The 14481-nt window shown below is 39.9% G+C and overlaps 1 protein-coding gene across 4 annotated transcripts in view; it reads left to right on the forward strand.

The window, feature by feature from the left end:
* jhy (junctional cadherin complex regulator) overlaps positions 1-14481 on the forward strand; it is a 33009-nt gene that overhangs the window by 6167 nt on the left and 12361 nt on the right. For 3 of the 4 annotated variants that reach the window (XM_034889533.1, XM_034889534.1, XM_034889536.1), the window contains exons 2-5: positions 2143-2809; positions 7132-7218; positions 8178-8608; positions 10021-10300. In XM_034889533.1, the coding sequence (XP_034745424.1) occupies positions 2143-2809; positions 7132-7218; positions 8178-8608; positions 10021-10300 (1465 nt within the window). The remainder of the gene's footprint in view (positions 1-2142; positions 2810-7131; positions 7219-8177; positions 8609-10020; positions 10301-14481) is intronic. The other variant, XM_034889537.1, reaches the window with a different exon arrangement.

Below are 14481 nucleotides of genomic sequence, written 5' to 3' on the forward strand. Positions count from 1 at the left end.
AGAAAAACATCAATTTAGAAAGTGATTCCAAACCTTTGAAAAGTAGAGCACACCACACTTTGATTCCCCCAGAATACTTGGTGGTTCAGTCCTTTAGTGGAATTTGTCGACCATAGGAGAAATAAAGACAATCCCCCGACAGATCCTTTAAATGACTTTAGAAATCCTACATGTGACTAGAGAGTGATGCAGTTTGGCCAGTAGATGGCAGTCATTCATGTTAGTGGCACAATTTTAACTCGACTAAAAAGCTGCAGGCTTTTTTTCTTGAAAAACAATATAGAAAACGACCTTTTTGTTCGTTTTTGATCACATTATTGGCTGTGTAGCCTTGTTTATCACAATCATTATACGTGTGGCATTAATTATTCACCATGATGAGATTTGTGCCCGACCTTGTTCAATTTGCCTATTGAACTAGACTGTCATTCCACTGTCAGAGGCAAATTAATTGAAATTAAGCAGATAATACTGCCTGTTTGGATGGAATACAGCAAGTAGAATGGCAGCAGCAATCAAACCTATTACTTTCAAACAGTACATGGATAATTAAAGATAAATAGCCCTCATACATCACTTAACAATGAAGTGGTGTCAGTTATTCAATGAGATGCAGACACCGATGGTACATTGTACCGAGAATGGCCTAATTCAGGTGTTTTCAGAATAACAGTTTTCATTTGGGGTAAATTAGATTTTTGTGTTGTTTGGATGGATCATAGTAAGTGGTCACTCGTGGTCCATTAACAAGGTTCATTGTTGCTGAAAAGGAGATCTCTCTTTCTTTCTTTTGAAGGATCAGTGGTAGGTATCTATGGTGGGAACAACACCACATCTGTTTTTGCACTTTTGTCGACTCGTGCCATTGTTTTCCCCTTTCTTCCCCTGCAGACACAGCCTGATAGTAATTTTCCTCCAAAATAGAAAAGGGGCATTCTTCATTTTTACCTTCATTAACCCGCGCAGATTGATGCCCACCAAGTGTGGGTCCGCTTCCAAAGTACATTGTTTCAGAGGAAAATGACCATGACATTTTCTCACAAAAGCCTCCATTTCACAGTCCCATTCCTATCACCATGTTCTCATAGTCCTCACTGCTGCCTCCTCAAAGCCTTTTCACACATTTCCATTGCATAGTTTACAAACCCAATGAGCATTCCTCATTCAAGCAAAAGATTCCTATTTAAGCAACTCCATTCATCCCTCTTAACTATATTTTACACCAAATGTAGTCCAGTATGGCCAGTTTTTTTCATTTCCCCCTTTCAGTAACATTTTACTGGCTTTTGTATTCAGGTGTTTGTATCTGGGGAAAGAAATATTAGACTGTGGTGTTTGGCCAGTGTTGGAGGCATCACGTTCAGCTGCATGTTGTCTATAATGCATTCTCCAACTTGTTTGAGTCTGAGTCATTAGAGAGACATCCCTTACCCTTTTGGCCTCATCGAAGTGAAGGGCCCTACACCTAGGCAACCCCTCCCCGCCCAGACGCACAACATAACGGCAGGAGAATTAGCCTCTCCTCGTCCTCCCAGTAAGCACAACAAAGAGGCTCTCTGCTATTTATTTTAATGAGATCTTTTCATCACCATCAGAAAGAGCATTTCAGCCTGCAATTTTCAAGCCATTTCATAAGCTGAAAATTGCCGTTTGTAAACCATTCCCTCGCTAGTAGCTCTCAAATACACTCTCATTAGTGAGCCTGGAGGTGAAAATACGAAAATTATCTGTAAATACAGGCACATAATCCCCCTCATCTGTTTCAATTTCAGAAGTCTCTGATAAGGCCTAGATGTCTTTGTCTGAAGACATCATCATTCTAATAATGGTCTAATGCCTCTTGGTAGTTTGACCTCTAAGTAAAGGCCTATGTGACATTCAGGTGTCTGTAAAACTTTCTTTGGATATGGAAATGTGGTTAATAAAGCTGCTTGCCGTTCTGCTTACAGTTAAACCAATTACTAATAATATGATTGAGACTGTTCTATGCATAAATGGACATCTTCTTTGATAATTCTATTTAGTTGCCTAATTGATTGAGCTTAGTAATAGAGCTATAATTTACTGATGCAAATATTAGTCTGAGGCTAATTGTATTCAACATGGGATCTTTATTGCTATTATCTGTCTTTAACCTTGCAGCCAGCTGCTCACGGACGATGTCTACTCTGAGCTACGCTATGACCCCAACTGGAGAACCAACCTGAGGGGAACCACCTGCTTCAATGAGAGTCCACAGAATTCTTTTGAGGAATATTATGAAGTCCCTAAAGAGAAATCTAGACAGTCATGTGGTGACAGCCAAGGACTCAGAATAAAAGCAGGATACAGGTACATCATCGACACAAGTCCAGCTTCTGTGGTGACTCCTCATTTGACTGGCGATGAATCTGACCAGCCGTACCGCCTACACCCACAACATGGTCAGACTAGTTCAGTAACATCTCCCCACTGTCACAACCTTGCTTTACAACTTGGATCACCAAAGGCTGACCATTCAAAGCCGTCCTGCCTTTTCACTAAAGATGACAGTGACAATGTTGGGCAATATAACAGGTCTCCTGAGCAGCCCAATGATATATGTGTTGTGTCCAAGAATATCCAAGAACGCACACAAGGAGGACCCACTCAAATACAACAAATGAGCACACCCTCAGTTCCCAAGGTTGTTTTGAAAAACAAGCTTGAAAGACTGACGAAGGACATAGTGGAACGCAACAAAAAAACACTGGGGCGCAACACATCCAAATGTGGATCCTACGTGAGTGTGCATGCACTCAACCGGGAGATGCCTCATCATGTCAATAAGGTGTGTATATAACTTATAATTTAGAGTTTTCTCAACCAACAACATCTCGTTATGGTTAAAATCACTGAATGAAAGTTTTGATCTTTGAAATGAGATATCAAACTTTTAGGCAGCTCTGTGTTGGCCACTCTCCTGAAACACTGCAATTCCAGAAACGGACACCAGGAGCTGCACTAACATTGATGATGATTCCTGGGCTGCCGAGCTATTGCACACACATGATTTAAGAGTAGGTTTCCCTGCGGACAGACTACCAAGAAATACTGGAATAAAATGAAAAATATGATTTTTTTTTATTTCTAAATCTCACTTTAAACTATGACAGTTCACGCTTGAGTTTTTATGATCCCTCCTGTGGCTTTGTTTGGTGATGGACAGATTAACTACATCAATTGGATCTACTGGCATCTTTTTTCTTTAACAAGTTTGTTTGTTTGTTTTGGAAATAAACAAAGATGATTGTAGCTGTAGTTATGATTGCGGTATTAAGATCAAACAGCAAGATTGTAGTGTGTATTAGCCACTAATTCTAGCTTTTGTAGTATTGGTAAATGAATATGATTCAAAATTGAAGATACTTAATTGTCATTGTATGGACACAGCAAAATTGCATTGGGGGCAATCAGTGGTTGTAATAGTGCTGATAGTGGTATGTTATATAATGACTTAATCCATTGAACCCTGACTACTTTCACTTACAGTATTAATATGTTTTAAACACAGAGGTCAGTTCTGTGGTTTGTGCAAACACATTGGGCTTTTTATTTTTTTCAGAGATCTGTGATACTGTGCACTCAGGTGATAAGAAAAGTAGCCACGTGTCAATATATTTACTCCTGAAATCTTATTCTGATATTGGAGACACTATTTATGGGCAGTGGCTTGACTGTAGCTTTACCCTCAAGCAGAATATAGACCACAATTTCTTGCTTCTTTCTTTTGTCTTTTTCCTTCTGCATGAGCCAGGCTTTTGCTCATTTAATAATATTGTTGCTATCTCTATGCCCTTTTATTGTCATCTCATACATAACAGAATATCCTATGATGTTTGCCCTGACCCAGTCTGGAAAATTAATTTGGCTGAGAAGCATTGCTGTTTTCATCTGCCTTCTTCTCCACTATATGAAAAGAGCCATGTCTGGCTATGCAGTGCTTATTATGAGTTGATGTGTACAACAAGAACATCAGAGACGCATGGTTACCAATAGGCTCTTAGACGTCCCTGCACCTGGCACAGTGGCATAATTGGTGGGGATGGCCCACATTCCCCATTTGTTGGGCCACAAGACTGTTTGCTGGCTATAATACCCCCAACCATCTGAGCCCCGGCCCTCTACAATGTTTCATATCATCACCATTTACATAGTCAAGAGCCGTTAGCTTTGTGCAATGGTAAACAGACCCAAAGCCTTTCCCTCTCTGGAACCCTTGTGTTTTGTCATTTCCCTCTGAATTCGCTTATTAGTTTTCCATTGCCCTGTCTCCCCAAAGACATGTCTTACTTAATGGGGGACATAGGGCACAAAAGAAGGGGCACTCATTTGCATGTAGTCTATTTATTGTTTCATCATAGGATTAGTCTATGAATTGTTACGGCAACAGTATAATGTATTAACAAAGCTGATTGGAAATAGTTCTTTTTTAAACCATATCTAAGAAACACATTCTCCAAAATAAAATAATATCTAAAAACTACAGTTGATTGCAGCATTGTGATTAATGTACAACTCACCCCAAAACAGAACAAAAATATGAAATTTGTATGAACTTAGACAGTTCATTCTTTAGAGGCCATTATCATAAGACTTCTGCATTATTGAATAATTATTAAATTAGAGGCTGAATTAAGTGCACACCGAAAATGCACACCAAAATCAAATGCACAAATGTATAATTAAGTCTACAGAGTCAAAGTTCTGAGTTAGTTATTGAGACAGCATGTTCTAGTTATGTCTCATGATCAGAATGGAGTTTGGAATAAGGCTGTTGAATATTGATGATCAAAGAAGTAACATTTGAGAATAGTGTTATATTCTCCCTTCAATATTTTTGGAAATATAATATTGAAGGTCAGAGAAAGACACGGAAACAAATTTTCATAATAAGGATAACCACATATATTTTACCCAAAGCTCTCTTGTTGGTAACTCCTTGCTAAAGACAGCAACACTTCTTGTACAAATCGCATCAGTTTTACAAATCAATATGAGTACAGAAAAGTCAGTGTTTACTGGGCCCTTTTAAAATACCCCATTTGGTCTTTTGAAGAGTGCAGCCATCTGAGGGCAACTTGTGATAATTAGACATGTTATTAAATGTACACAATATCCTAATGCAGCAAATGTTTAGCTCGGCCAAGCGGCAGAGTGGAAGTAGCAATGATTGGCGTCACCGGGGCTTGGGCCTCCTTTGATAAAGACAGAAGTAGCAGATCAATCTTCTGCTATTGCACTCACCCCTTAGAGTCCCTACTCCTCCTGCAGGCCCTCACTTCAAAGCCAGGGCAACATAATGTACAATCTTTTAATAGCTTTAGACCAAAGCTCTGGGGAGCTCTCTGCCACTGTATACCCTGCCTCAGTCTAAACACCTAATCAAGATTACCTGGGCTGGCCACAATAGCAGCTAAATGCAATTCAAGATCCACAGCCCCTTTGAAGTCTTCATTGCGAAAAGCAGATCTTTCCCGGGTACTGGAGGTAATACAGCTTGCTGCAATTGCCAGACTTTGTTGTGGCATCGTCTCGCAGAGAAGCAATTACGGGCCTCCCAATTTAGTAAAAAAGATATTACACAGCTTACCATGCTCAACATGCAATACAAGCTTGATCATTTGCTCCAACTGATTGGTATGTTTATAATGGGTGACAAAAGGCAATGGCAGGGGGAATGGTTAAAGGTGAGAGGAGGCGCAAAGTGTTTGTGTTTGTGTGTGTGTGTGTGTGTGTGTGTGTCAGCGTGTACACTGCTGGACATACAGTAGTCACTGACACTTGCTTCTGATCTCAAAATGACTGCTCTATCCTCATTGATCAGCTGTAACACATTTCTAAAAGTCTCTCTGTCATTTCGATCTCTATCAAGCTGCTGAACTAATAGTAAATGTTAGCACAATAGAGCAGTGAAATCTATCTATCTATCTATCTATCTATCTATCTATCTATCTATCTATCTATCTATCTATCTATCTATCTATCTATCTATCTATCTATCTATCTATCTATCTATCTATCTATCTATCTATCTATCTATCTGTCTGTCTGTCTGTCTCTCTATCTAAAAAGATTCCCTTACTTGGTTGGTGAGTTCATGTATGGCTTAGTTATTTACCAAAAGCAGAAACATTTTTAAAACCAAAGACCCTTAACTGAAAAAGAGACGGAGCAGGCACCCCCTACTACATACAGAATATTATGAAAAATGAATTTACATAATGAACTGAATACTACAATAAAGTATTATACTTTTTAACGCATAGAAAACTAAGCTATTAAAATAACAACTGTCAGCATGATCGTATAAATAATGTTTTAATGTTACACATACTTGTGGCACAGAGAATCCTTAGTATGAACTGTAGTCTGTGGATGACTATATTAGTGACTACGTTACCTATAGGCCAGTTAGCCTATAATCAGTGGGGATTTATCTTTTCTAATCTTATGTTGGATTCATGTTTTGAAAAAACTTTTAAATATTAACAATAATTTAGAGGGGCCCCCTGCAGTGACTCTGAGGACCCCCTTGAAGATCCCTGTACTAGACCATACAGCGTACATAAATGAAACAGCATGCGGTCTAGGTGGTTTTTCCAACAGTGCTCTGAATTCTTCTCAGCACAATAGCAGCGTCTGAGCCTATTAGATTAATCACAAACACACTTATTGATAAATATCAATAAGTGTGTTGGATCTACTCATTCCTTGTGACCTTCACCTATTCAAGCTCACAGAATTGATGGCATTCAGTGAAAAAGTCTTCAGCCTGTCAATACCATCGACCCACTCAGATGGTTCTCTGCCGCTGAGGGGTTAACAAAATGATTTTCATTACGGCATTAACAGAACATATTTCCCTTCTGCAAACGGGTACATTAGGAACAACTGAAACAGTAAATTGTTGTAATATGATGTTGTCAAGTAAGACAGGCGTTGATACTAATGGATATAATATTGATAGGCCTCAGTAGATGTTGTTGTGTAGGTTTTAATGGGCTTCAGTAAAGGCTTCAGTTTCCAGTGTATAGACATAAAAATATAAAGAACTTTTGTCTCACCATTCTCCAGTATCAGCATGTTGCTTTCTCTGTGTTCTGTGTAAAGGGGCGTGGAACTCTTATTAAGAAGACTGCCAGCTCAGAAAGTCAAAAGGACAGCTCAGACCCCAAGCCAAAAACACAGCAGTTGAGGGTAAGCCACTCTTGGTCTTTTCACTTGGTGGACATGTCAGCCCAAACAGTAGTGTGAAAATCTTCTGAAATCTAGTTTTTTTTGCAGTATTGTGTGTATGGAAGCTTGATTGCCTAATTTCCTGCAAGGGCCAACTAGCTGCTGCACAGTTGGGACACTATCTCCTTGGTTTTAATTTCCTTTAGGGAATGTGGACACAATCACTGATGGCGTTGTTGCACCGGGGCTTGCCAAAGATGATTTAAAAAAAAAAAGGAAAGAGGAGTCTGAGTGAAAAAGGAGAGGATTGGAGAAGCATTATTATTTTGAGCACTTGAGCAGCCACCTTGACGCTGCCAAGCAGATGAGAATAAATATTGTCCCTCTGGAATGGGCAAAGCTGATGTTTGCTAAATCAGCAGCATTAGATGCATGAGACACTCCTTCATAGAACTTCTGCTAAATAATTTGGTGGGATCATGCAAAGAAGAGCTCCAGCCCTTCTTGCACTTGGAAAGAATTGTGCCTCTCATTGAGAGCTCATGTTTGTCTGTTGTTGTTTGTGTGGTTTGAATGGGTAGATTTAGAGTTGATGCTTTGTGCTCCACACCACCTTCAGAAATAGGCCAAGCTATACCGTGCATGTCAGCATATCTCACAGAATAGCTTTCAAGTCAACATTCACATCAGTAGTCTTGGAAAATGATGATTATAAAATATATATAAATATGACCCATATTTATATAAATATATACAGTATTTCAGTTGTGTATAATAGTGACTATATCTGTTAAATGGCTATTTGTTTTGGTGGGGAAATGTGTTAAATGCTTGGATTTTGCCATATGTTTGGGTTTTGTGAATTACCACCCCTGCACACCAAAGTCAATCCTGTCTATATCAGTACTCTTTTGTTGCTCTGACATTCTACATCAAGGAAAAATGTTATCCGTAAACTGTTAATCCTGCTCTAACCCCAGGTCACCCAGATCAGTGAAGGGAAGAAAGCCCAGCGGAAAGAAAACCCCAACCGCCCTCCACAGCAACAGCAGACCCCTGCCCTGGGGGTCAGCGCTGAGTTGGGGGACCGTCTGAGCTCCCCATTGGAAAAACCAGCTGCTGCAGGTCAGCCCAACCCTCACAAGACGACTTCATCACAGCCTTTGGTCACCAACATCCACCTCAACACTTCATACCCTCTCCTTCCGTTAATCCAGCAGAGGGGCCAGGAAGACAGCATCAATTTAGCATGTCTTCATGCTTGTCCTAATTGGAGCCCTGCATCTGAACTTGCCCTGTCCTCTGGATATCAACTAACAATTTCAGGAAGGTCCTCCCAGACGTCTCACAGAGGTGTAAGCGCACATCTCCACCAGCAAAACCTGGAGAGTAGCCCTGAACAATGGCAAAGGTAAACCATTTACTGTATACAGATTTTTTCTAACCAAAGATAAAAAAAGATATTACATTTTAACATTCTCATTGGAGTAATTGGGCTCCTGCACCTAATGTCAGTTAAATAGAGCAAATAAGTTTAAAATCAAACTAAATACTGGAAACACTAGAGCAATCACAACACAACAGTCAAACAAATGACAGCATACTTGGGATTTATGTAAAATGACTAGGACTGTGGCAAAGAAATTTAGTCTGATACACCATATGAGAATGAATAAGAATATAGGCGAATGCAAAATATAAAATAATATAACATGAAAAATAATATTTTGTCTAATCTATTATCATAGCCCCTTTTTCACCTGGTATCATCTGTCCTTCAATGATCCAAGTGAACAGCTCTGAGTACAGGTGGGAGTGCCCCAGGATGCATTTAGGACACATTACATTTACCTTATTTTTAGTTTAATAAAATGTCCTTAGTTCACAAACATGGATAGTATATTCCTACAGACCTTCTTGCTCCTATGTCGCAACAGCCAATGTTAATAATTACTGTCCCGCATTGCCTAGTGTATATCGACAAGACTATGCATTGCCAGACCTTCCTCCACTGCGCTGTCAGCACTGGAAAGCAGTATAACTGTTTAACAGTGGAGCGGTTTCATTTCCCTATAAATCCTTTACATTAAAAGTTCTTTTATGAAGCAGAAAAATCAAGAAATGTTGAATCTTCATCAGCAGTAATTAAACATGACTGCTATGAGCAAACATGAACCAGTAATATAAAACAGATAGTATTGGACGCGCAGACACCCACACACACACACACACTATCTTTGTGGGGACCTGTCATTGACATAATGCATTCCCTAGCCCCTTACCCTAACCTTAACCATCACAACTAAATGCATAACCTGGCAAGGTTATGCATTTAGTATATAACCTAACCCTAACCCTAACCCTTTACCCTCACCCTAACCATAACCAAATTCTAACCCTAATCCTAAAACCGAGTCTTAACCCTCAAACAGCCCTTTAAACTTGTGGAGTCTAGCATTTTGGCCCCAAAGAAGCTGCTGGGACCCCACAAGTATGCTGGTCTACCTGTTTTTGGACGTCATGAATATAGTAAAACAATACCATGCACACACGTACGCATGCACGCACCCACAGCCTACAGGTATGTGCAAACGGAAACGATTCACGTGTTTATTTGCATATAAAGCAGGGAGGTGAGATCCGATCAAAAGTGACCACTCAGGACACTTTTGGAACCACATTCTGCTGCCAGGTGGGAACACATGTACTCAGAGCTGTCCACTTGTGATCCTTTCAGTTATCGCTGATTGTTTTTTTTTACCAAGTAGAACTAGCCGACATGGGACTCCTTGGTATTTATCCACCAATAACTTTGTATTTCAGGACAGCTGCATTGAAGTGGCTTTTATCCTCTGAAGGGGAGGACCAAAAGTGTCCAAATGAGGTTCAAACTAAACAATTTTCACCAAACCTTCCCAGGACACCCACCACCACTTTTTCAGGCTCCTACACAGTTCTGCCCCCTATAACAGAGTCAACGACAGGAAAAGAGCCTGACATAAGCACAGTGAACACAGCCTACCCCATTCATAGAAGCTGCTCAGACAGTTACCTGGGTCACATGGAGAAAGAGAAGCAGCTGAGGACCGGAGTCGCTTACAAGGTTGGTGTGTCTGTGAACTTCAGCTGTGTCCCAGAAGGAGGGACACTGAATGTTCACAGCTTTTTCATATACTGTAGAACAGTTATATTGGTGTTTCATCAGCGTAATATTGTATGTCTGCCATCTGATCTGAGATGTAACACAGATTTAAAAAAAACTCCATCTGAGTATTTGTTGGAAGTGCATGCATTTAAACTATGTTTTAACAGAGCTGAAGGGCTACAAAACTCACTCAACACATACTGAATAATACCGGTCCTGTTAGAAAAATAAGAACTCATTATGCAGTTTCACCTAACAAAAGTGACACATGAATTCTTCAATTGAGAGGCATTCCCCTTTAATCCCCACGTACATGAGAGGTTACACAAATAAATGCCCCTTTGAAGTCCCAAATAATCCCCTCAGCTGTCTCCATGCAGGGACAGCTTAATCCAGCAGGAGTGTTCTGGTGACTAAGGGCACAAAACATCAGGTTAATTGTCTGGCTCCACTAAGCTACACTTAATTGCTATAAGATGATGACTATATAAACCACAGAGCTGCAGGCTCTGAAAAGCCATTTAAAGATGTGTTAGAGGATAAGGTGATTAGAAGGAAGAGAGTCTGTGAGGTGCAGGGCCACTGAAGATGCCCATTTGCATTTAATGATTTGGCTGTTGTTGCTTTTTCCCCTCTGCTTTGGTTGGCCAGGTTAAGATGGGTCCGGACGTGACTCAGCCCTGCACAGGGTGTATTTAATTACAGGTGGCTGTCGCTAAAATACTTCTTGCTGTACTATTTTCGTCTCACTGAATCTAACCAAAATCTTACTGGTGCAATCTGACTACAGACAAACTACAACTACAAACACAATTGCCTGTTTTTCTGCCATTCTTTAAGTGCCATAATACAAGAAGATGATCTCTTCGTGCTGAGACTTTTTTTTAGTACTCGTAATTTTCATTTTGGTAATGATAAGACATATTCAATTGCATTTAATTTTCATTCATTCATTTTTCATTTTTCAATAATGATTATACAGAACAGTATTATAGATTATGCATTTATAAGGGCATGGAGAGAAATGATGATGATGATTTTAATGTTAAGAAATTTTAGTAAAATTACACCCTTGCACATGGCTGGCCATCTCAGCAAATGATACACTTCTCACCCCAAATGTCCCTAACAGCAGGGAAACAGGCATGAACACAGACAGACTGATTATATGTGTATCACATTTATTGTTACATCAACTAGCAATTGAGTTTGGTAGATCCAAGAAAAGCTAGGAACTATGATTAAGTGCTTAGAGTTGTACTCACATTGGAGCCTTTACATATCCATCCTGTGGTGCATAACACTCCTCACCCCTTGACCTCCCATCTCTCCCACCATGTTAGCCATCATGTCTGACAAGATTACAGGCTCAATTTGTAAAGCAGCCTTGCTGCAGTGCCTGGGCATGAAAGCAGATGAGCGTGACTTAGGGGCTGGAGATAGAGAGGAGAGGGCTTGGAAAGAAAGGTACCCTGTTGGGTCCATGGCGGATGGCTAAAGCAAACTGAAATCCTCCTTTCAAAAAGAAGCAAGTAAAACCTAGAATGATTAGCTCCCTTTTGTCTGGGGCAGCTTGTGGATTGCAAGCACCCACCCACCCACCTACCCTCACACACACACACACACACACACACACACACACACACACACACACACACACACACACACACACACACACACACACACACACACACACACAACACACACCATCAATGTCCCTGTCATGTTATGTAACTTTGGTCTTCCCTAGAGCTACGATCAGACCCAAACAATCAAGCACGACCCTGCATGAACCTGCATAGCTTCTGTTCAAGCATGTGACCAATTAAAAACACAGATTCCCACAGAAACAACATACATTAACCCTAACCATAATATACACCAAAGTATTGTAAGCTAAAGTCCACTTTCCTAAGTATTTTCAGTGCAGTAACAGACATTTGTGACACTATGTTGTGACATAGCAATTCTCGAATGAGAAGGGTTTGGGATTGTGAAAACTGTCTTTTTGTTGCTATAATCAATAACCTACTGTTATACATATTTAGAATATCAACATTTGACTATTGTCTCATTGATGTTTTTACATTAGAAAATCATGTCACTTGCAGTTGTTTAGGACTGTCCTTAGACTCCCGACACTCACCTCTCAATATAAGTATAATCTACAGGATTTTTCCTAAAGAACAATTTATAAAATAATACTACGGATGTCAGCTGATTAAAGTATTAAATTGTTAATATTTGCATGATGTAATTTTCTGCCGCGTGGGGTTATTTGCTGATTAAAATTTATCTTTTTACAATGAGTTTATCCTTATATTTTTTTTATCCTTGTTACGTTTATTAATGTTTTTATTAAGGGTTATTTACGTCATTCTGATACAATAGCTGCCATTCCCTCAATATAATTATGTTTTATTAGTTTTATTTGTATTGGTAGTTGGTATTAAGTAGCGTGCAAGCAAGCTTACATTAGCCAGCAGCTTAAACTATAATTTCACAATATACTTCATGTCAGGGTCACTTTTTGGGATTTTTTCAGCACTGAGGCTGAATGTTTTTTTGTTACTTTAGTGAACACCGCTGAGAGACTTACACGGCGGCTGGGGCTGGCCGCCGGGAGGTTAGGTTCGGATTGCTGTAAGTTAATATTGGCGGCCGTATACTACTCTCATCCTGACTGAACTCCCTTAGCGGTGGGGAGTGAAGCTGAAAAACCAGGGTGGGATAGCCACCTAAATTAGCCTTAGAGTAAGTGTCTATCTATAACATTACTGCTGACAAACATAATCGTGGGTTAGCCCAGTGCTATATAAACTTGGTCAAAACAATTATACTTAAAATACCTTAATGAGCATGTTGTAACCTTATAATGTTCCTCACCAAGCATTAGCATGAGCTACTTGTCAACGTAGCAGATAACGTTAAGCTGGATTGATCGCTATTGAAATCTATCAATAAATTAGGTCTTAATGTATTACTGTGTTGCAAAGTGGCATGTAATCAATGACAAAATGCTGTGTGTGACAGAAAGCAAGCTGTATTATGGTTACTGAGTATTATTCTTTCTCAGACAGTGTATGATTTATAATTACTCTCGAACGTATCATCAGGATTCCCGTGTTTTGACGGAAGTTAGAGGAACCAGAAGGGTTAATGGTTTTATTTATGATGGCACTGACAAGCTACTAAATGCAACGCCCCGTGTCATTAAAAGGCAGCGGCAGAATGAAGCGCTGCATTAACACAAAATTATGACCATGCAGCACCTTTCCGCAGAATTGTGGGGGGGTTTATTTGTGCTCTAGAATGTTACCATTGTGAAAAAAATAAGAAAACTATGTTTTATTCCTCTGATTCACTGCTTTGTTCTTGCTAACACTGCTCTCTCTCTTCTGTCACTCTCTAGCTTGCTCAACCATCGCTGCTCCCCCCTCTCACACTTGCAAAACAAAACTCTCTTTCTCTCTCTCTCTCTCTTGCTCTCTTTTTCTCTCTCTCTCTCTCTCTCTCTCTCTCTCTCACAATATTCTGAATGTCACATTATTGACAAAGCATCGATGATAATAATGTGAGAAGAAATACATACCCGCATTTCATTGAGTATACATTTGAGATAAAAAAAAGGGACCTCAACAATCAGTAAAATCTCTAGTGTCAAATGTAAGAAAGAAAACAAAGACAGAAGCAAACAAACAACAAAACGTGGAAAGACACATGAAAACTGTGGGGTTATGAACTCCAGAAATTACGTGTTGATGTGCTGATTGTCTCTCAGGCTGTGACATGCACTCACATATCTCGCTGCTTCTACAGGGCTCACCCTATTTTCTCCAAGTAGATGTTGCATTTCTGTCTGGTCAGAGAGTGTATCAAAATCTGGGAGTGTACATTTAATTTTGGTAAAGAGCTGATGTCAGTGTATATGCTACATTGAAGCAGGAAGTGTTGCTCTGTCTCCACCTGTCTCTGTGGACAGAGCTGACACAGCCTGTCTTCTTGAGAGAGACTGTGTACTCTCGGTTTAGGGCTAGGTAACAATCCATTTTGCTTTGACGTTTAGTAGTGTCTTTCCAAGACACTGCGGGGTGTCCTGAGCTTCCAGGGGGTGTGAGGTGAGGGAGTTGAGGGACAGG

This window comes from Etheostoma cragini, chromosome 13, assembly GCF_013103735.1.
Source record: "Etheostoma cragini isolate CJK2018 chromosome 13, CSU_Ecrag_1.0, whole genome shotgun sequence".
Taxonomy (NCBI): Eukaryota; Metazoa; Chordata; class Actinopteri; order Perciformes; family Percidae; genus Etheostoma; species Etheostoma cragini.